General features: G+C 38.4%; 1 protein-coding gene across 1 annotated transcript; it reads left to right on the forward strand.

Moving 5' to 3' along the window:
- Positions 1–716: 716 nt before the first annotated feature.
- Positions 717–19152, forward strand: spns1 (SPNS lysolipid transporter 1, lysophospholipid). Its single transcript, XM_033645955.2, has 13 exons — positions 717–951; positions 8098–8313; positions 9248–9313; positions 11032–11168; positions 11289–11440; positions 12104–12170; positions 12354–12496; positions 15233–15385; positions 15523–15712; positions 15840–15905; positions 16335–16433; positions 17691–17859; positions 18086–19152. The coding sequence occupies exons 2-13, from the start codon at positions 8106–8108 to the stop codon at positions 18154–18156; spliced, it is 1521 nt and encodes a 506-aa protein (XP_033501846.2). The 5' UTR covers positions 717–951; positions 8098–8105; the 3' UTR covers positions 18157–19152.
- The last annotated feature ends 1408 nt before the right edge of the window (positions 19153–20560 follow it).

Consider the following 20560-nt stretch of genomic DNA (forward strand, 5'->3'; position numbering starts at 1 on the left):
TTGAAAACATAAAACGAGTCTATCGTCCACACAAATGTCTTCTTGAGTTTTTCATATGGTTTACTTAACCTTTGCAAAGTAGCTCCTTCAAAAAGTACCAAGAGTATTATTTTATTAGCTGTTATATCTTTTTGACTTTCCAAATGTAGTGAAAAAACTTCATCCAAGAAATCCATCACAGAGAGATTACACGTATTCCTGTTGATGAGGCTTTTGATCCAGTGCAGCATTATCATTCATCATGAATCCCTCTGAAATTCAACACTTTATAATTTGATTAAATTGCTTTGTAAGTATAATCACAAATATATAGCAAAATTATACTGTATCATAATATTGTCCGTATGGCCCACTGCCACATTCAAGCATGAAGCCAACTAGGGCTGCAATTGATTATTTTCATTGTCAAGCAATGTGACGATCACTTTCTCAATTGATCAATTAATCGTCTGGTCTATAGAATTTCAGAAAATAGTAAATAATGTACATAATGTGTAATGAATTGCTTGTTTTGTCAAACCACAGTCAATAACCTAAAGATATTAAAGCAGCTATAATTTTTAAGGAATAATAAAAATGGTTGCCAATTAATTTTCTGTTGATCAGTCAATCAACTGACAGATCTTGCAGTCCAACATATGAAGTTATTACTGCTGATACAGCAACATGTGTCATGTGACTTGCTGTTATGGAGGTCATGTGACCTGCGGAGCGGCAGTTCGGTCAGATCCAACATGGCGGCGGTGCAGAATTGTCATCACTGAGGTGTCCTGAAGTAAATATTGAGTTTTATTTAAATGTCATTCAAGACACGGTGTTCACGGGAGGACTTTTTATTGTAAACCACCAGTATGGGTTCTGCATAGCATTCACAGCTCTGTGTGAGTGAGAAAGTACCTGGAGCGGCGGCAGAAAGAAGAAAGAAGCGTCAGCCCTGACTCATCCTCCCAGGTAAACAACACAAACAACAGGCGAACAGCCGCTTGACTGTTTACAGCAACTGGCTTAACACTAGTTAGCTGCACTGTGAACCTTCGTGTGGACAATAAAATTAACCCAATTTATTTTTGTTTGCTCGTAAAGGCTCATAAAACCGAAGTAAAGGTTTGATAAACCCAGACTCGTACATTTCCCTTGTCTGGACAACCTCACTCTGGACTCCATTCAAAAACTGCGATTTTCTTATTACATCGCATTCAGCTTTTATGGACGTATTTTCTATCATTCTTCGAAGGAGTTTCACATGACATCGATGTGGCTAATAAGCACTGTTGGATATGTGTAAACGAAAAATTGAGATAAATGTCACACTTAAAACTCTTAAAAGTTAGGTGTGGTTTGTTTGAAGGTTGGGCATATAAAACTTAGAGAATCCCGAATGGAGTCTGGCATGGCATCCCTCTGCCCAACTTTGCCTGAGTTGCATTTGTGGCCAAGCGAGGTGCTTAAAACTGGCGCATTTCCGTGGGAGTCTGGTGTGCTGTTTTCTGCGTGCATTTCTTTTGAAATACACTTTTGGTGGATTATATTTCGTCTGCCGAGTTCATCAGAGGGTCTGTTAAATATCTTGCGTCATATCGCGATAGATACACAGTGACGTTTGGTTGTAAAGAGGTACACCACTACCAGCAATCTCAATTGAGTTTGGAGTACTGTGCTCTCTGTGCTAGTTTAATTCATTTTGAATCATCTAATATATCAGCCGAATTTATCATAAGACCCCATAAAATGTCCCAAACAATTTCTCAGCTGTCACAAAGTGACGTTTCTTTCGTTGCAAAGCCAGATACATAAAACTAACAAAATTGTGAATATAGCCTGGGGTGCTATTCTGTCTGTGGTATTTCTTTTGAGATTAGTGAGGCTCATATCTTGTACTCATAGCTCTTTGATAAATGAGATGTTTTTGCAAATGAGGCAAAGGTCAACACAACTGGTTGGCCACTCTTTACATGCAGTGCACTCCTACAGTGTCGCTGTCTGTCCTTTTTTTTGTAAAATCTATTCATTTATTTCTTTTTTAATTGAGTAATTTTTTTTTGTGAGTCACATGGAAACATCAGAACAAGTGACCAACAAATACAAGGGACCAGCATGAAAACAAACAACTGTCCTTTTTAATTAGTCATTGGCCAAGTCCAAGAAGAATAGAGCAATAATATAATATAATCATGTCACGACAAGCTTTTCAGGATGTATATTGCTATTACTTATAGGTTAAAATCTTTACAGCTCTCTTAAATGTGTCTGATTGTAAGGGATGGACATGAATTTAGTTTTTTTAAATAATTACTACAACATTGATATTGTCAAAGCATAAGGACAGGGCCAGCAATGATTGATTTGTGACTAATGTAAACTAATTGTTTGATTATTTGGTCAATAAAATGTCATAAAACATTGACAAACAGTAGAGTCCACGGTGATGTCATTAGATGTGTTGTTTTGTCTGACCAGTAGTCCAAAACCCAAATATGTGCAGTTTAGTATCATAGAAAACAAAGACAGCCATCAAATCTTTAAAGAACTGGAACAACAGAATCCTTAATGTTTTTGCTTTATAAATGACTTGAACAAATCAATGATCTTAACTAGTGTTGCTGATTATTTTTCTTTAAACGAATTATTCCAGTTGTCGCAACAGAAGTAACAAATGCACAGTAGTATAACAAAGTGTTAATTTGAGGTGTAACTTTGAAAAACAACGCAAACATGAAACAAATGTGACTTTAAAGGGAAATGGCAAATGGGCAATGGTGCAATAACTTCCACATATAAGTGACCTATAAATATTCTCTACTTTATATAATATTTAAGAAATGAAATTATTACATGCTGAACAAGAAAAAATAACCAGCAACAATTCTGATTATTTTTTAATTCATTTATATTGTCTATCAAGGCAAAAATATCAAACATTCTGTGGCCACAGTTTTTCCAAAGTGATGATTTTCTGTTCATTTATGTCATTTTAAACGGAATAATTTTGGAGTTTTGTTTCCACTGGTAAGAAAAAACAAGTCATTTGCAGATGTCACTTTGGGCATTTTTCACAATTTTCTATGTCTTACTGACCAAATGATTAATCGAGAAAATCGTTGTCAGATTTTCTTGTTTGTTGCAGCTGTGCGTTGTTTCATATGTCTTGCACAGGAAACATGTCAGATCCAGTTCACAGTGAGCTGCTATACAGAGTAAGAACAAGACCGCGTAAACTAAATCATTGTCAGCTGATGAAGTCAGGATATCAGCTACTTTCTCCACAACAGAAGCATCCTCGGTTACACACACAGTGTCTGAGAGGAAAATGAAATGTAGGCTACATTTTATCAATGCTTTAAAGAACAACCAGGAGGGAATGTGCTGTTATTGTGCGTGCTGAATTTGTAACTATGCAAATATCTCCAACAGGAAAACTAATGTGTGTGCACTGTAGATAAGTTCTGAGAATTTTTCTGCACGAGGATGCACTAATTGTTGACCACATCAGCATGTCTTAGTCATGAGTTCCTCGACAGAAATGATTGTTCCATGTTGGAAGGATCACATGACTGTAGTTTCATTATGTCATGTCACATCGGCTTCTCCTTTCTCTGCCTCTTCCTCTTCTTCAGCTCAGGGTCTCCAGCTCAGGGTCTTCAGCTCAGTGCAGCTTCATAGCAGCAACAGAAGCTTTTATGTTTTTCTCTTTCAGACAGTGAAGTTGTTTTTAAGGCCACCTGCATCCGTTTTGTCTCAAATAATACACGGAATCTTATATTTACTCAAGTTCTGTCATTTTTAACCATTTTTAGCACAAAGACTGAATATAGGGGGGAACAGCTAGCCTGGCTGTTGTTAAAGCTGCCAGTAAATGAGCAGAAACTCCAGGAAGTCTCTTTGAGTGTTTGTAACACCGATATCACAGAGTCTAAATCTGTTACTGCTGCCGGAGGAGTTTACATCAAGTGTTCAGCCATATTTTCATCTTATCTAATGTTCTTAACCTCAAGTACTTTACTTAAATTTAAATCACCCACAAAAGGAAATATTCATGCCCTGTTACCTTCAGTATGTGAAGAAATCTTCGTTTTTCTCGCATGCCTCCATGGATAATAGCAAACGTATTGACTTATTGATTGGTCGGGGACAATGTTTAACAGCATAACTATAATAAAACATTCGTTTACAAACTCTCACACAACTCGTGCAGTATAATCCAAGTCTCATCTGTCCAGTCATATGCTTGGTACTTCCCAAACACATGTATTTTTACTAAAAAAACACCTTACATTCTTAACTAAACTAAAAGTGAAACTTCTCTTAGCTCTCTTCAAAGCCAGAGTCTAATACTAAGGTTTTTTAGTCAAAATGCATGTGTTTGGGAAGTACTGAGCATATGTCTAGATAAATAAGACTTGGATTAAATACTGTTTCTGTTAAACGTGGTCCCTAATCATTTATAAATCATTATGTTTGTAGTTTTTCCCGGAGGTATGCAAGAAAAACAACGCTTTCTTCTCAAATTTGAGATAACTCAACATGATAAACTGTTTTACAAATGGTTAATTTTGTGGCTGGAGCATTCCTTCAAGAATAGTTTTGAGGTACTTGTACTTCACTTCAGTATTTCCACTTAATGCAGCTTTATACTTTGACTCCACCACATTTATCTGACAGCCGCAGTTACTTTGAAAAGTGATCATTGTATTACATATGCTTGTTATAGATGAAACAACCAGTTGAGCTCTACCACTACAACATGCAGATGCTACTTAGATGGTAGTGAAACAGAATAGTAATGATATGAATAATGAATATATAAGAGTATTTGTACAATGTGGTTATGATACTGGAGTAAAAGTTGAGTACTTCTCCCACTACTGGATATAGTGTCTCTGTCTGAGGAAGTGATAATGAACTTTAAGGGAACGGTCTGTCTCTGTTGATAAGCTTTAAATGTACTTTTATTTAATATTGCAAGACAATACACCACGAACAGTTCTACTTTTAAAAGCACTGTTTTATGATTGGCATCCCATTTTAATTTTCATGCAAGTATCTTGCATGACCTACTGCTTCAGTTGTACTGTAAGGCTGTACTGGAACCAGATCAAACTGTGGTAAACAGGATTTTCCAGTGTAGCTGCTGCCACTGTTTAGACTGCTACTTCAGGTCAAACATTTCATCACACCATACAAGTCATTGTTGTTCTGTGTTGTACTTTTGAAATCATTTATAGTTGTCGTGAACAATTTCAATCCTCGTCTTTGATGATGATTTTTTAAAAACGTGTTTGAGCCTACCTATTGCCCTAAAGATTTATAGATTGTCTACATGACTCAGTGTTTCACTTTTTTCCCGTTTCTTGTTTTTGATTTGTTGTAATAGCACACACTAAATTTCTCTCTTTATGTTGATAAAGGTTGGTGAGCTATAAAGATACGAGAGCCAATGATGGAGTCTATAAAACTCTTATTTTTTTTTTTAAAAAAAAAGGATGTAGGGCACAGATTCATACAAACAAAGTAGTGATTTCTGTCACAACTTCACTGACTTGCAGGTGCACGGAGAAGGAAAAATGTCTGAAGAGGTCAAAACTCCAGCAACACTCGTAAAGTAAGAGCAACTTCATTGTGAGACCAGAGCGTATAAATAAGATGGAGATGTGTTGCTGGAGTTTTTACCATGTCAGATTTGTAAAACAACTGTGTACAAGGTTCTGTTTATAAATCTCTTTAATCACTTCTTTTTGTTATCAATACCTCCGTCACTTTCATCACTCTGAAGATCTGTCAGTGAAAAGCATGGCACAGGAACTGTGATTTTACTGGTTGTGTTGCATCAGTGAGGTTCAGTGTATTGTACAGCTGCAGCATCATTGATCCGAATCACTGTCAGTCAGCATTATTAGTGAAATAAAGGGAATAAATGTGCGTTCAGTTAATATTTTAGCGATAGCTTTATAGAAAGTGGTAACCCAGAAACAAACTGTGTCTTAATATTTAAAAAAAATCTGTCTCCATGGTATGATCCTGTCCTCGGCTTTCTCTAGAAAACAGCATGTTTATTTATTAGATAATAGACAGGAAATAAATTTGCAGCTACAATGGATAAATCATTTCAGTAATTTCTTTAAGCTAGTATGCCAAACCTTTCCTTGTTTCAGCTTCTTAAATGTGAAGATTCACTGTTTTTCTTTGTGACATACAGTGCCCTCCAAAAGTATTGGAACAGTGAGGCCAATTCCTTTATTTTTGTTGTAGACTGAAAATATTTGGGTTTGACATCAAAAGATGAATATGGGACAAGAGATCAACATTTCAGCTTTTATTTCCAGGTATTTACATCTGGATCTGATACACAACTTAGAAGATAGCAACTTTTGTTTGAACCCACCCATTTTTCATGAGAGCAAAAGTATTGGAACATGTGACTGACAGGTGTGTTTTGTTGCCCAGGTGTCTCCCAATTACATTGATTATTCAAACAATAAATAGCACTAAATGTCTGAGCTCAGTTTCAGATTGGGTACGATAGGTTTTGCCTGTGCAGACTGCATTTAGAGGTGGAACCAACATGAAAACTTGAGAGCTGTCTATGGGTGAAAAAGAAGCAATTGTGAATCTGAGAGAAGATGGACAATCAATCAGAGCCATTGCACAAACATTGCCCATAGCCAGTACAACCATTTGGAATGTCCTGAAGAAGAAAGAAACCACTGGTGTACTAAGCAACAGACATCGAACAGGTAGACCAAGGAAAACATCAGCAGTTGACGACAGAAACATTGTGAGAGCTGTCAAGAAAGACCCTAAAACAACTGTTAGTGACATCAGCAACAACCTCCAGAGGGCAGGAGTGAAGGTATCACAATCTACTGTTCGCAGAAGACTTCATGAACAAAAGTACAGAGGCTACACCAGATGATGCAAACCACTCATTAGCAAGAAGAATAGGAAGGCCAGGCTGGAATTTGCCAAAAGGTACAGAGATGAGCCTCAAAAATTCTGGGAAAAAGTTTTATGGACTGATGAGACAAAGATTAACTTTTTCCAAAGTGATAGAAAGGTGAAAGTTTGGAGAAAGAAAGGATCTGCTCATGATCCCAAACATACAAGCTCATCTGTGAAACATGGTGGAGGTAATGTCATAGCTTGGGCTTGCATGGCTTCTTCTGGGACGGACTCTTTCATCTTCATTGATGATGTAACACATGATGGCAGCAGCAAAATGAACTCACAAGTCTACAGAAACATTTTGTCTGCTAATTTAAAGAAAGATGCAACCAAACTGATTGGGAGATCCTTCATCATGCAGCACGATAACGACCCAAAACACACTGCCAAAACAACAAAGGAGTTCATCAGGGACAAGATGTGGAAGGTTTTAGACTGGCCAAGTCAGTCTCCAGACTTAAACCCAATAGAGCATGCATTTTACCTGCTGAAGAGGAGACTGAAGGGAGTAACCCCCCCAAAACAAACAACAACTGAAAGAGGCTGCGGTGAAAGCCTGGAACAGCATCACAAAAGAAGAATGCAAAAGTTTGGTGATGTCAATGGGTCACAGGCTTGATGCAGTTATTGAAAGCAAAGGATTTGCAACTAAATATTAAGTCTCATTCACTTTAATCTATTTTAAGTTTATATGTTCCAATACTTTTGCTCACCTAAAAATTTTGTGTTCCATTACAAATAATGCTATCTTCTAAGTTGTGTATCAGATCCAGATGTAAATACCTGGAAATAAAAGCTGAAATGTTGATCTCTTGTCTCATATTCATCTTTTGATGTCAAACCCAAATGTTTTCAGTCTACAACAAAAGTAAACGAATTGGACTCACTGTTCCAATACTTTTGGAGGGCACTGTATGAATCAAAACAAGATGTTGGTTTTGTCCTCAACGTTTTTCACTATTTTCTGACATTTATACACTAAACAGTAAACAGGAAAAACAAAAAGCAGCGTAGTCAATGATGAATTAATTTCTAGCTGTAGTTATGTAGAGATGTACTGATATGTTGTATTTGATATATATATTGTGCAATAAACCAATAAAACCAAATGAATGACATGATGATGGACTAATCATCTTCATTGATCTCCCTCTTCAGCGGCAGCCATGTCTCTGGGCGAGCCCACGTCGGATTCTGCGCCATTCTTCTCCGATGACAGCGAGGCAGAGGGTCCAGAGGAGCAGGGCGGGGCTGTGGCTCAGCGGCCCCAGGAGGAGCCGGCCAGCGGGGTGTCTAGCATCCGAGCGCTGCTGACCGTCTTCATCCTCTGCTACATCAACCTGCTCAACTACATGGACAGGTTCACTGTGGCAGGTACAGTACACCTCCTGCTGCACCGTCACAGCCAATCAAAGGATTGTACCCTGATCACTGGTTTCCTGAAATAATAGTAAATATTAGAGATGTTTATTCCAGCAGACAATATAAGATGTTTTTATGCAATAAAATCTTTAGGCAGGACTGATTTAAGAAGCTATATTTAACAGAAAATGTTTTATCTTAGAGTCATCTCCTAATAATTTACTGGAGAGAAAAAAAAAATAATAAGTGATGATATAAAGAAAGAAGCAAGAAATTTCCTTGAGAGTAACGCTAAATTTAAATCTCCAAAAATATTAACTAATCATTCATTTACTATTAAAACTTAATTATTCTAAAATGTTAAATGGTGGGCTTGCCTTTGGACATACTGGACTTTAACAATTTCAGCCAATAACTGTACACCAACTAAAGACTGGAAATTAATTTTAACAATGACTATATTTTCCATATACGTTGTACCAAATACTTGGAAGTAAAAGGTTTTTTTTTTTTTAGGAAAGTTGGAATTTATTCATAAATTTTCCAGAAATTGGGAGCCTGGTAAAATAAAAGCCATTTTATTGGACCAATAAGCAGAATAAACAGACTCATTTGAATATGCAATAAATTATACTTGATAGAAGTTTAAATGTTTTTGTTCAACAGGTGAAAAGATTTGTCTTTAAATGCTCCGTCATTCAAGGGTTAGATGCTTAAAGTTATGACGGCAGCACTAATGATTATTTTTGTCAGCGATTTATCACAGTTTCTTTAGTTTAAGCTGACACTTTTAGATGTTTTGTTTTGTCTGACCAAACAATATTTAGTTTACTGAAACAAAATACACATTTTTTGTTAAATATGACAACAAATCGATCATTAAAATGATTAGTTGTTTTACTGTTGCGTGAGAAGAAAAATAAAACCACTGTGTTGACTCCACCAGGTGTTCTCCCCGACATCGAGCAGTATTTTGGGATTAATGATGAGAAGTCAGGCTTGCTCCAAACAGGTAAGAAGTCAATGAAAACAATCCTAAAAGGTGTTTAAGATCCATCACATCACTGAAACACCATGCAGAAATGACCTCAGGTCCGCACTGTAAAGATTATATGTTGTTGTATATCATAAAACAACTTCTTTAAATCAGTGACAGGATGTCGACAAAAGAGCATTAATAGTCTCTGTGAAGAACTGTTTTTGTTTTTGTTTTGTTTTTTCTCAAATATAGATAGAGGAGTTGTTGTTCAAACAAATACTTATCAGATAATCAGAATAAACAAAGTTTTATATTTATTTATTCACAGTTCTGTTTTCTTTTTTTTTTAAAGATTATTTTTGGCTTTTTGCCTTTTAATGAACAGGACAGAGTGAAATGGGGACAGAGAGAGAGAGAGAGAGTGGGGGTTGACATGCAGCAAAGGGTTGCAAGCCGGAGTCGAACCTGCAACCGCTGCAGTGAGGCATCGCCTCTATACATGGGGCGCCGGCACTATCCACTACGCTACCGATGACCCACACAGTTCTGTTTTCAAAGTTAATTGATATCAAAATGTCACAGTAGACTCCAGGGAAGTAACAATTTTAAAATTATCTGAAAACTTCAATAATATTTTTGCACCACATTCACTTTGAAATGTTGTAGATTTGTTTTTATGCCTCTGCACAGGTGATAGCCGTGGCCTGAAGCATTATGTTTTCAAGTTGTCTGATCGTCCATACGTACGCACATCCATATGGACAGACGGACAGACAGACATCCTATTCTTGTGACCACGACATCTCAAGAATGCCTTGTGGGAATTTCTTCAAATTTGGCTCAAATGTCCACGTGGAACCAAGGATGAACTGATTAGACTTTGGTGGTCAAAGGTCAACTGTCACTGTGACCATGCATCCATTTCCTTTCCAAAATTCAACACAAATGTCTAACAGGATAAAATAATGAAGTGATGACATTTTATATCTAAAAGGTCAAAGCTCAACTTCACTGTGATGTCACAATGTTCTACAAAAGCATTATACTTAACTCAGCCTCATATCTCAAAAACAGAAGAGGAGACATTTGGTCAGATACTGAATTGGTGACACTAATCTTGGATGTCCACTTTGAAACAGTGCTGATTGTACAGATCTTCTGTGCTGCTGGGGGGAAGATGTGTGTGTGAAGCACCACCAAGTGGTAATGCTAGATGTTTCTGAGACTGTAAGTGAGTTTAACACAGGATTTTACCATCTCTATAATAACAATACAAAATTTGCTCTAAATACCAGTGGTGAGCAAGTATTTACATCCTTTACTTCAGTAAAAGTGCTGATACCAAACTGTAAAAGTACTCTGTGACAAGTAAAAGTCCTGCATTGAAAATGGAACTTCAGTAAAAGCATGTAGGTATGATCAGGAAAATGTACCTGAAGTATTAAAAGTAAAAAAAAATAATAATAATAAAAAAAAAAATCCCCTGTGACTGGATGTTGATGAATCCACTTATTGGCTCAGCTGTACTTGTATAAACTGTCTGGGTTTTGTGTGTAACATCTTAATTTGTAAAATAACTAGACCGTCAGATAAATGTGGTACAGTAAATATTTGATATTTATAATATTTCCCTCTTAGATGGAGTAGATTAGAAGTGAAAAGTACTTGTACTTAACTTCAGTACAGTGATTGAGTAAATGTACTCAGTTACTTTCATTCCTGAGAGTGCTCGCCTTTTTGTTTCCTTCCAGTTTTTATCTGCAGTTACATGTTCTTGGCTCCGGTCTTTGGATACCTGGGCGACAGGTACAACAGGAAGATCATCATGAGTGTTGGCATCACATTCTGGTCTTTGGTGACTCTTGCCAGCTCCTACACCCCCAAAGAAGTAAGTTCTTCTTCTTGATTTCCTCCTGCACGATGACATAAATACTGAACCACATTGACGCCAAAACAGTTTTTGCTTTAATTTGATTGTTGAAATCCTCCCTTTCTTCCCATTTTGCAGCATTTCTGGGCCCTGCTGCTGACCCGAGGCCTGGTTGGAGTCGGCGAGGCCAGTTACTCGACCATCGCTCCCACCATCATTGCTGACCTCTACGTGAAGGGAAAGAGGACAAATATGCTCTCCATTTTTTATTTCGCCATCCCTGTCGGCAGGTGGGTTTAATACACAGGACATCCTTTGGGTCTGACAGATTTATTTATTTTATATTGTCCTCTGTGGAGTCTGGAGGGTGCTGATGGAAGGATTATAGCCCTTTGAAAACTCTTAACTTTTGTTTTTGTTATTCCTTTTCCATATTGTGATTGCTCTGATTTAACTAACCTGTCTCCATCATCTAAGAAAGGAGGAGCTGAAGAGCTTTCAGCGGGTTTTGGCCTGTTATTGTGAGACTCCATTTGAAAATAAAAATTGCTGACTTCAACATATAAAGATGGAAGAAGGAAATGAAATAATTAATTTTGAAAATTAAATTACTTATCATTGCATTATTATTGCATTAAATGCAGTTTTAATTTCAGAATTCAAGCTAACTTTTTTTAGATGTTAAAAGTCTGGTGACACACTTCAGGATCCACATGTTTGTAGCTTATAAATGTTGCTGAGGGTCAGACAGCCATTGTTAAATTATGTTAAATTATTCCTGTTAACATTATTTTGCCTGCCTTCTGTTAACTTTGGTAGCTCCTCACTAAAGTAAAATTGACGTACAATCAAAGAGTGTAAATGTGCACTTGAACACGATTTATCTTTTTATTTATTAATGTCAAACATTAACTGTTCCATCTGACCTTGTCGATATCTTTTCTTCCTGTCAGTGGTCTCGGATACATCGTGGGGTCACAAGTCAGTAACTTAGCGAAGGACTGGCACTGGGCTCTGCGGGTAAGTCTGACAGTTTTTATTATGCGTCCGTGCTGGCGACACCTGTGGCCAGAGACATTGTGTTTTCAGGTTGTCCGTCCCATTCTCAAGAATGGCTGACAGACATGGATGTAAACTGTAACTATAACTTGACTGGTTTTTACAACCATGAGGTGGTAATCTCACATTGTCCCCCATCCTCAGGTGACTCCAGGGTTGGGACTGATTGCGGTGCTGCTGCTGCTGTTCGTGGTCCAGGAGCCTAAAAGAGGAGCCGTTGAAGCTCGGCCAGAGCATCACCTGCACCAGACTAGCTGGCTGACTGACCTGAAGGCCTTGAGCAAGAAGTAGGTTCAATATCACACACTTCTGCTATCATTCATTTGATCAACTGCAAATTTGGTAAAAAAAAATAATTGCGCCAATAGAAAACAAAATCATATATGTGGGTGCTGCAGCATTAGCGCATCTTGTGGCCTCATTGTAGTTTTAAAACTTATTTAGAAATGTTAGGGTCTTATTATTTTAGTGGCAGCTTGGAGGCTACAGGGTACGTACATAGTGACATAATATGCCTACATCAGCTTCCACATGAGATGTGTACATAATTAAAGTTATATATACAGTTAAGTGTGATAGATTAATACACATACAAAACTTCAATGACAATGTACTCATAAATGAACCTGAGCATCCTGCATTTATTCTTCCTTTTATATAAACTGTGCTCAGTCTTTGATTATAAGTTACTGCTCTTTTCCTCTCAGTTTTTATAGTGGAATTAACACCCAGCTAAACCAAGAGCAGTCTGATCCAATAAATCCCCTCATGAAGGTTATGATGTTCAGTTTGTGTTGACGCTGTTTCACAGAGGGGTTGATTCAACAGTGTGATCGGCCTCCACGCCGGCAATAGCCATAGCCAGAGGCTAGACTCACAAGTCAGTCTTTAGACGCTTTGCTTAACTAAAGACTGATGACTTTCTCCCAGATTTTTTGTTTAGATGGGCGGATACAATTTCAGAGTTTAAAAAAACTCCCTACGTTACAGAACCAATAGTAAATCTGCAGGGCGGTCCTTCGGTGGCTCGCTGAACTCTTGTGCTTGTAAACATAGTCCCACTAGAAACACGTGTAGCGGTACAAAATGGCTCAGCTGCGCTCGCAGAAAACGCCGTCAAAGTTAGTGGATGTTTGTCGCGTTTGCGGCGACACATTCTCGCCAACTAAAAGAAACAAACATAATCTTTTACAAGGCCATGACTCATCCGTCTGGTCGGACTATAGAGGGAATCGCCTTGTTGTTTACAAATACTTCCGGGTAGAAAACCAGCAGAGCTTTTAGCTATATATATATATAGCCTATATATCACATTTTTCACATCACTGTATCACCATTTGGACTAATCCGATGTTTGTAAAGTCTATAAACACAATGATTGAAGAAACATTACCATTTCTGTGTGCATGTTTAGCTGGGCTAACTGTTAGCTGTTAGCCCTGTTAGCCGTTAGCAGTGTGTGTAATAGATAATAACTCATTAAACGGTCCATGATAAAAATATCTTTTCCAGCGGATATCTTAGTTACAACATGATTGAGCTAGCAAAACAGTTTTGTGTTGCCATGTGTGGTATTTATTCAGTTTTGGGAAATCACGATGTCTAGAAAGCAGCAGTGGCTGCAGCTGACAGCGACAGCTAACACTAGCAGCAAAGCTAACATCAGGACGTCATCTGTTAAAAGCCTCCCGTTGTCGGATACAACATGAAACTACTCCAGTTAGCTCAATCATGTTGTAACTAAGACATCCGCTAGAAAAAATATTTTCTTCAAGGATGAGCACACGTTTGATAAAACGGAGTTAAATCTCTCGGCATCCATTTTCAAGCTCTCTGTGTGTTTGTGTCCTTGTAGACGAGAAAAGGGGGAGCGCACATTTCCGAGATGTGTCCTTTTCAAAAATGCAAGAGGCGTTGCTTTGTTGCCGGCCGTTTTCGCCGGTGTGTTAAACACACTTTAGAAAGGAGTGTCCCCAGACTATCAGAAGGCGGAGATCTCTGATTGTCTGGTGGCGAGACTAGCCAGAGGCTGTTTTCAGGCTGTTCATCTGTACGTCTGTCCGTATGTATGTCCCATTCTTGTAAACAAATGTCTCAAGAACGCCTTGAGGGAATTTCTTCAAATTTGGCACAAATTTTCACTTGGACTCAAAAGTCAAGGTTACAATGACCTTGTCTGTCTCCTTCTTGTGAATGTGATATCTTAAGAATACCTTGAGGGAATACCTTGATGTCAGGAGCAGAAGGGGAGACGTTTAAACAGACACTGAATTGGTGACACTAATCTTGGGTGTCCACTTTGTAACTGTGCTGATTGTATAGATCTTCTGTGTGAAGCATCCATGTTTTCACAGACATCGATGTAAACTGTAAGAGAAACTTGACTGGTGCGTAGAGGCATGCAACCGCGGGGCAGTAATTGTAGTTTTTAAGGATGTAATTTGTGGTGCAGCTGAACTGAGAGGTGTCTGTATCAGTGAGTCTAAACACCTCCGCCTGTTTCACCAAATTCATAACCTGAGATCTTTTCATCTTCTTGCTTATTTTGACGCATTTCACGAATCGGAACAATACTTGTGTGCTAGCATGCAAGAGGATTTTTGTAAAGCGTGACGCTGCCTTCGTTTGCAATCTGCAGCGCTTTGCACATTTCTTCTGTGAAATGGTGCTTTGTGGCTCTTTCTGTAAGCCATCCTGTCATGTCTGAGTCACCGTGGAACATCTGCATCATGGAAACCTACATTTGACTGACAGAAAGTCATTTAACAGATACACAGAACAACAATGTGACGTGTTTTATGTCTGAAAAGATCTTCAGATTAATGAACTAACTTTACATAATATATAAAACATCCTGTCAGAAACAGTCAAGTCTCCTTATATGGTTTTTTGTTTTCATGCATGTTGCAGCACTAAAATGTTTATGCTTTGTGTTTGTTGATGGAGTTTAGCCGCATAATGACCTAAGATTGTCTCACAGTTTGAGTTGTTCACCTTCTGATCCGTCTCTGTTTCCTCTGCAGCTACAGCTTTGTGTTGTCCACCTTCGGCTTCACAGCAGTGGCGTTTGTCACCGGCTCTCTGGCTCTTTGGGCTCCTACATTCCTCTTCAGAGCGGCCGTCTTCAACGGAGAGAGATCTCCCTGTGTGGAGGGAAACTGTGCCTCCTCCGACAGGTAACATGCTGTTACCCCCTGGAACAGTCGCACCTTGTCATTATGTTTTCACATAGATCTCTGCTGGAGAGGAACAGATTTGTGTGGGGATTTGACAGAAGGAGCGGCACCCTCATGCTGTGTTTCTCTTTTGACAGTTTGATTTTTGGGACCATCACCGTCGTCACAGGTGTGCTGGGCGTGGCCAGCGGCGTGCAGGTCAGTCGGCATCTGAGGACGAGGAACCCCAGGGCTGACCCGCTGGTGTGCGCCGCCGGTCTGCTCCTCTCAGCACCTTTCCTCTACCTGGCCATTGTCTTTGCTCAGGCCAGCACCATTGCCACATACGTGAGTCCTCCTCAAGTCTTATTTTCATCATGTGCACTAAATAGATCATGTAGGAGATGATCTGTGGTCTTTACACACATGCTTAGTTACTTTCTGCCACTGATAATCATGATGTCTGTCCCCTCAGGTCTTCATCTTCCTCGGGGAGACCTTCCTGTCCATGAACTGGGCCATCGTGGCTGATATTCTTCTGGTGAGAACTTGTCTCCTTTTTTCGCTAGAGTTTGTTCACACTGTTGACCTACAACAATATCATCACATGACTCTCTTGGAGGCACTTGCTAGAACATCTTAGTTATTAATTACGTAGTGTGATATAGTGGTGTTAAAATTAATTATCTGACAGTAATTTTTTGTTCTTAATAGTTAAATTTAAAGGCAGTTTTAAGCTTTCCTTCCTTCCTTTCCTTCCTCATCTCATGGAAAGTCACATTTCATTACACTGTTAGGGCCACAAATTATTTTCTCTAATCATTTACTTCTTTATACATATTTAATGAGCACTGTTGGAGGTAGCCTGAGATCTGAGATTTCCGTTGCCAATAAATGTTTTCCTGTAATTGTTGTGTATGTGATAAAAATAACTTGCCCCTTGTTCTCATTGTCTTTGTCTGTATTTCAGTACGTGGTCGTTCCCACTCGTCGCTCCACAGCAGAAGCTCTGCAGATTGTTATCTCACATCTACTGGGAGATGCAGGAAGTCCATACCTGATAGGAGTGGTACGTCGCTACACACACACACACACACATGCACACAAACACACACACAAACAACATATATTGGTTAAACAATATATGACAACATAGCTTGACATTTTATGCGTTTATAGAGAGATGCATCAAATATCCCCCAAATTATATATATTAGTTTCAGTTTGTACAAAAATATTTCCTCATTTATTTATTTGAAATGTTAATTTGAGGATAAACCCTTTGAGATGCACCATCTGGTTTTCCTCAGGCACAGAAACACGGAAATTAACAGATACTTTGACAAAAACTAAACACGTATGTCTTTTGTCCAACCAGCAGTCCAAATCTATTACTAATACATTACAGTTATTACATTACTGAAAGGAAAAGCAGCAAATCTTCACATTAGTGACGCTGATCCATGAAATGTCTTTACATGAAGAGTCCAATTTATTTTGTGTCACCGACTCATTAATTAATGCTCTAATTGTTTAATCTGTACATGTGTAAACTGTTGGGTAGTTCAGTTTATAACAAAACATCATATTTTATAAACTCTTCATATGTTTAATGTTTGAAGTGTTTATTTGTACAATGACTAAAGCTGTCAGATGTATGGAAGTATAAATAGAAAATGGCATGAAAAGAAAAAGTACCTTAAATTTGTACTTCAGTATAGTACTTGAATGCAGCGGTGGAAGTAATGGAGTATTTAGACCTTTTACTTCAGTAATTAGTAATATTACTGCGTAGAAATACTCAAATACTCAAGTAAAAGCCCTGCATTAAAAATCTTACCTAAGTAAAATCAAAATATACTTCAAGTAACAAAAGGAAGCACTCATTATGGCGAATGGCCTATTTCAGAATATGATGCATTATGTTATTGGATTATAATTAGCGATTCATTAATGTGTTCATCACTTTAATGTTGCAGATGGTTTAACTACTTTATATACTGCTGGGTTGTTAAATCTAAAATAATACATCATCATTATTAGGTTATGCTGTATTGATAATCTGAATCTGCAAAGAGTCTAAAGTTATCAAGTAAATGTCGTGCAGTAAAATAAACAATATTTCCCTCTGTGATAAAGCGGAGCAGAAGTATGCAGTAGCATTAAATGGAAATACTTGACTAGAATACAAGTATCTCAAACTTGTATTTAAGTACATTATTTGAGTAAATGTGCTTAGTTACTTCCCACCACTGCTTGAGTGCATGCTGCAGCAGGTTTCAGTCCTCTCACTGTCGTTAAATCTGCCCTCCTCCGTGTCTCTCAGGTGTCAGACTCTCTGAGAAAGAGAGACTCGTTCCTCTGGCAGTTCCGCTCTCTGCAGCTCTCTCTGCTGCTCTGCGCCTTCGTGTCCGTTATAGGTGGGGGTTTCTTCCTTGCCACCGCCCTCTTCATCGAAAACGACCGGAACCGTGCTGAGAACTACGTCCCCACAGGTGAGACAAACCCGGCGTTCCCATATATAACTGATGTTGTTGAAATCTCATGTAATGTTACATATATGACAACTAGCTCCATAATATCAGATTGGTACTCAGCATCAGCAGATGTTCTGACTTTGAGTGAAAGCAGAGCATCTCTCGTACTGATGATGTTGATGATGATGATGTGTTTTCAGTGGTGCAGAGGCAGAATAAAAACAACTTTTCTTTCTGTTAACAGATGACGAGCCGATTGTTGTACCTAAGAGCGGGCGATCTACCAGAGTCCCAGTCTCCAGTGTTCTGATCTGATGACAGAAACCTGTCAGCCTGGTCTAACACACACCTGTGGTTATTATATTTAATGTTTTTAGGACCGCACACGAATTGGACTATCTGCCATGCAGAAAAGTTTTATGATATGTTTATTTTTAAATTCTTGACATTATACTTTTTTATAATTTTACCGTGCCCGGGAACACGCCATCATATTTGGGAGAACTTTTTTGCATTTTAGTCTCCTGATGTTATTTTTTGAAAACCAAGTTTGTTGAAAATGTTTTGCGAGTGGACATGATACTGAGAGACTCTCTGAGGAAACACGACAGAGCCTGCTTTGTGGGTTTTATTTGACACTTGTGGACTGGAGCCAAACAACCTGATCATCAACTGATCGATACCTTTCTTTCCTTCGGTGTGACAGGAAACCGGCTGAAAACATAAAGACAGTATGATTGATATCCTCTGTAACCCCAACCAAAAAACAGGCTGCATTGTGCTCCTCAAGTTATTTTATATACAAGAGAAGCTTTATTAATCAGTTCATAACTGTATTTGTATATGTTTGAACTAGTTTTAATTATGACACTAATATTCTTACAGTTGTCCAACAACCAGAAAATGTCAGAGTCCATTTTTATTCATCTCTTAATCTTTTGCAGACATAACTGCTGTTTTTAAATCCTGTTGCTTTAGTTTTAAAGGTGCCCAGTGTTTGAGGGAGTGCTGTTTACAAAGCTGGGGTTTTTTATTTTAACTTTTGTTTCAGGCAGGTTTCTGGTTTTCTTTGCATCAGCTTGGAGCTCAGTCTAGTTAGCGAGCTTCACCAAGTCGACCGAGGTGAGAAACTAGTGTGACGGTTTGTCTCAGCAGGTAGAGCACGCTCTGCAGAACATACTGTTTTATTTAACACGGGGGGGGGGGGAAACAGTTTTAATTGGATGTTAATTATCAGAGTTGTTTGTTAACCTCAAATTATTTTAGCAAATCTTTTTTGTGAACTTATTAAACAAGAATTAACTTATCAAATGTTTGTGTTCGTGTACTGATGGAAATGTGTTATTAACAAGAAGATTAATTGAAAATAATTTATTTTCTTATTATTTTTATTTTTATATTCAGTGCAAAGCTGAAGAAGATGGCACAGCTATATTTTATGAAAAGAATAGTTTAACTCTTCAGGAAATACACTTCACATTTGTCTTGCTGAGAGTCAAATGTTCAGATGGATATTACTCTCATACACACAGAGAGACTTTTAGCTTAGCATGAAGATTGTAAATGGGGGGAAACAGCTTGCCTGGCTCTGTCCAAAGATAAACTCAGCCTAGCAGTCCCTGTAAAGCTCAATGATTAACATGTTATATCTCATGTAGTTTTAAAGCAAAGTGCAAATGCAACAATTCACCATAATGTTCCAGACTATTTCTTTGCTCTGACAAGTTGCCAAACAACCAGCAAGGGAGTTTACTGTTCACCATTACGTAAACTGTCAAGTGTGAATTATAAAGGGAGCAGTGACTGAATGATGTCAGACAAAAAAAATAGAAAACTGAAGTGGAAAAATTAGAAAGTAAGCTTCAGATATATGATGAACATCATCCATTTATTCATTTTCTGCCTCTTCTCCTGAGGTCTACTTGTGGTGACAGCAGGCTAAGCAAAGTAGTTAAGACGCACCAGCAATGTTTTCCAGCTGGACATGCCCGGAAAACCTTAAACAGGAGACATCCAGGAAGATCCTGATCTGAGCTCCCTCTGGATATCTGAGTTCCTCAAACTACCCCAGAGGTTCCAGAGTCTTCCAGAGACTTGTTTCTGCAATGTTCTTTCAGGCAGTACCCAAACCTCATGAGCACAGGTGAGGGTTAGATCACCTGGTAAATTGAAAGCTTTGCCTTGTGGCTCTGCTCCTTCTTCATCACAATAGTCCAGTACATCACTGCTGACGCCGCACCAATCCGCCTGTCGATCTCACACTCCATTTGACCCTCATTCTACCCTCATTTGCAAACAAAACTTTGTGATTCTTGGGGCAATCCACTGTTTCCTAGCAGAAAACCATGACCTCAGACTTGGAGGTACTGACTCATCATGACCACCTCAACACTTGACTACAAACTGCTCTAGTGCGTGCTGGAGGTCATGGTGTGGTAATGCCAACAGAACCACATCATCTGCAAAGAGCAACATACGCAATTCTGAGGTCCCCAAACCGAACACTTCCTCCTGCTGGCATCCAACACCCACTGAGAAGGTTGGAGGAACATCAGACAAATCATAATAAGGGGACATAGTTCCAACATTGAAGATGTATGGAAAATGATGTCAAACAAAAACCAGTGAAGCTGTTTTTATTGTTTGTTTGACCCCACCCCTAAAAAAGAAGAGAGAACTATTTTGGTTGAGGTGGTTTCCATAGAAATGCTGAGGAGTT

The sequence above is a fragment of the Epinephelus lanceolatus genome, chromosome 18, assembly GCF_041903045.1.
Source record: "Epinephelus lanceolatus isolate andai-2023 chromosome 18, ASM4190304v1, whole genome shotgun sequence".
NCBI lineage: Eukaryota > Metazoa > Chordata > Actinopteri > Perciformes > Serranidae > Epinephelus > Epinephelus lanceolatus.

Coding starts and splice junctions, on each gene's coding strand:
- spns1 (XM_033645955.2), top strand. CDS start 8,106: ATGTCTCTGGGCGAGCCCACGTCGGATTCTGCGCCATTCTTCTCCGAT. Junction 15,386..15,522: donor AACTGTGCCTCCTCCGACAG/GTAACATGCTGT, acceptor CTCTTTTGACAG/TTTGATTTTTGGGACCATCA. Junction 16,434..17,690: donor GTCCATACCTGATAGGAGTG/GTACGTCGCTAC, acceptor CGTGTCTCTCAG/GTGTCAGACTCTCTGAGAAA.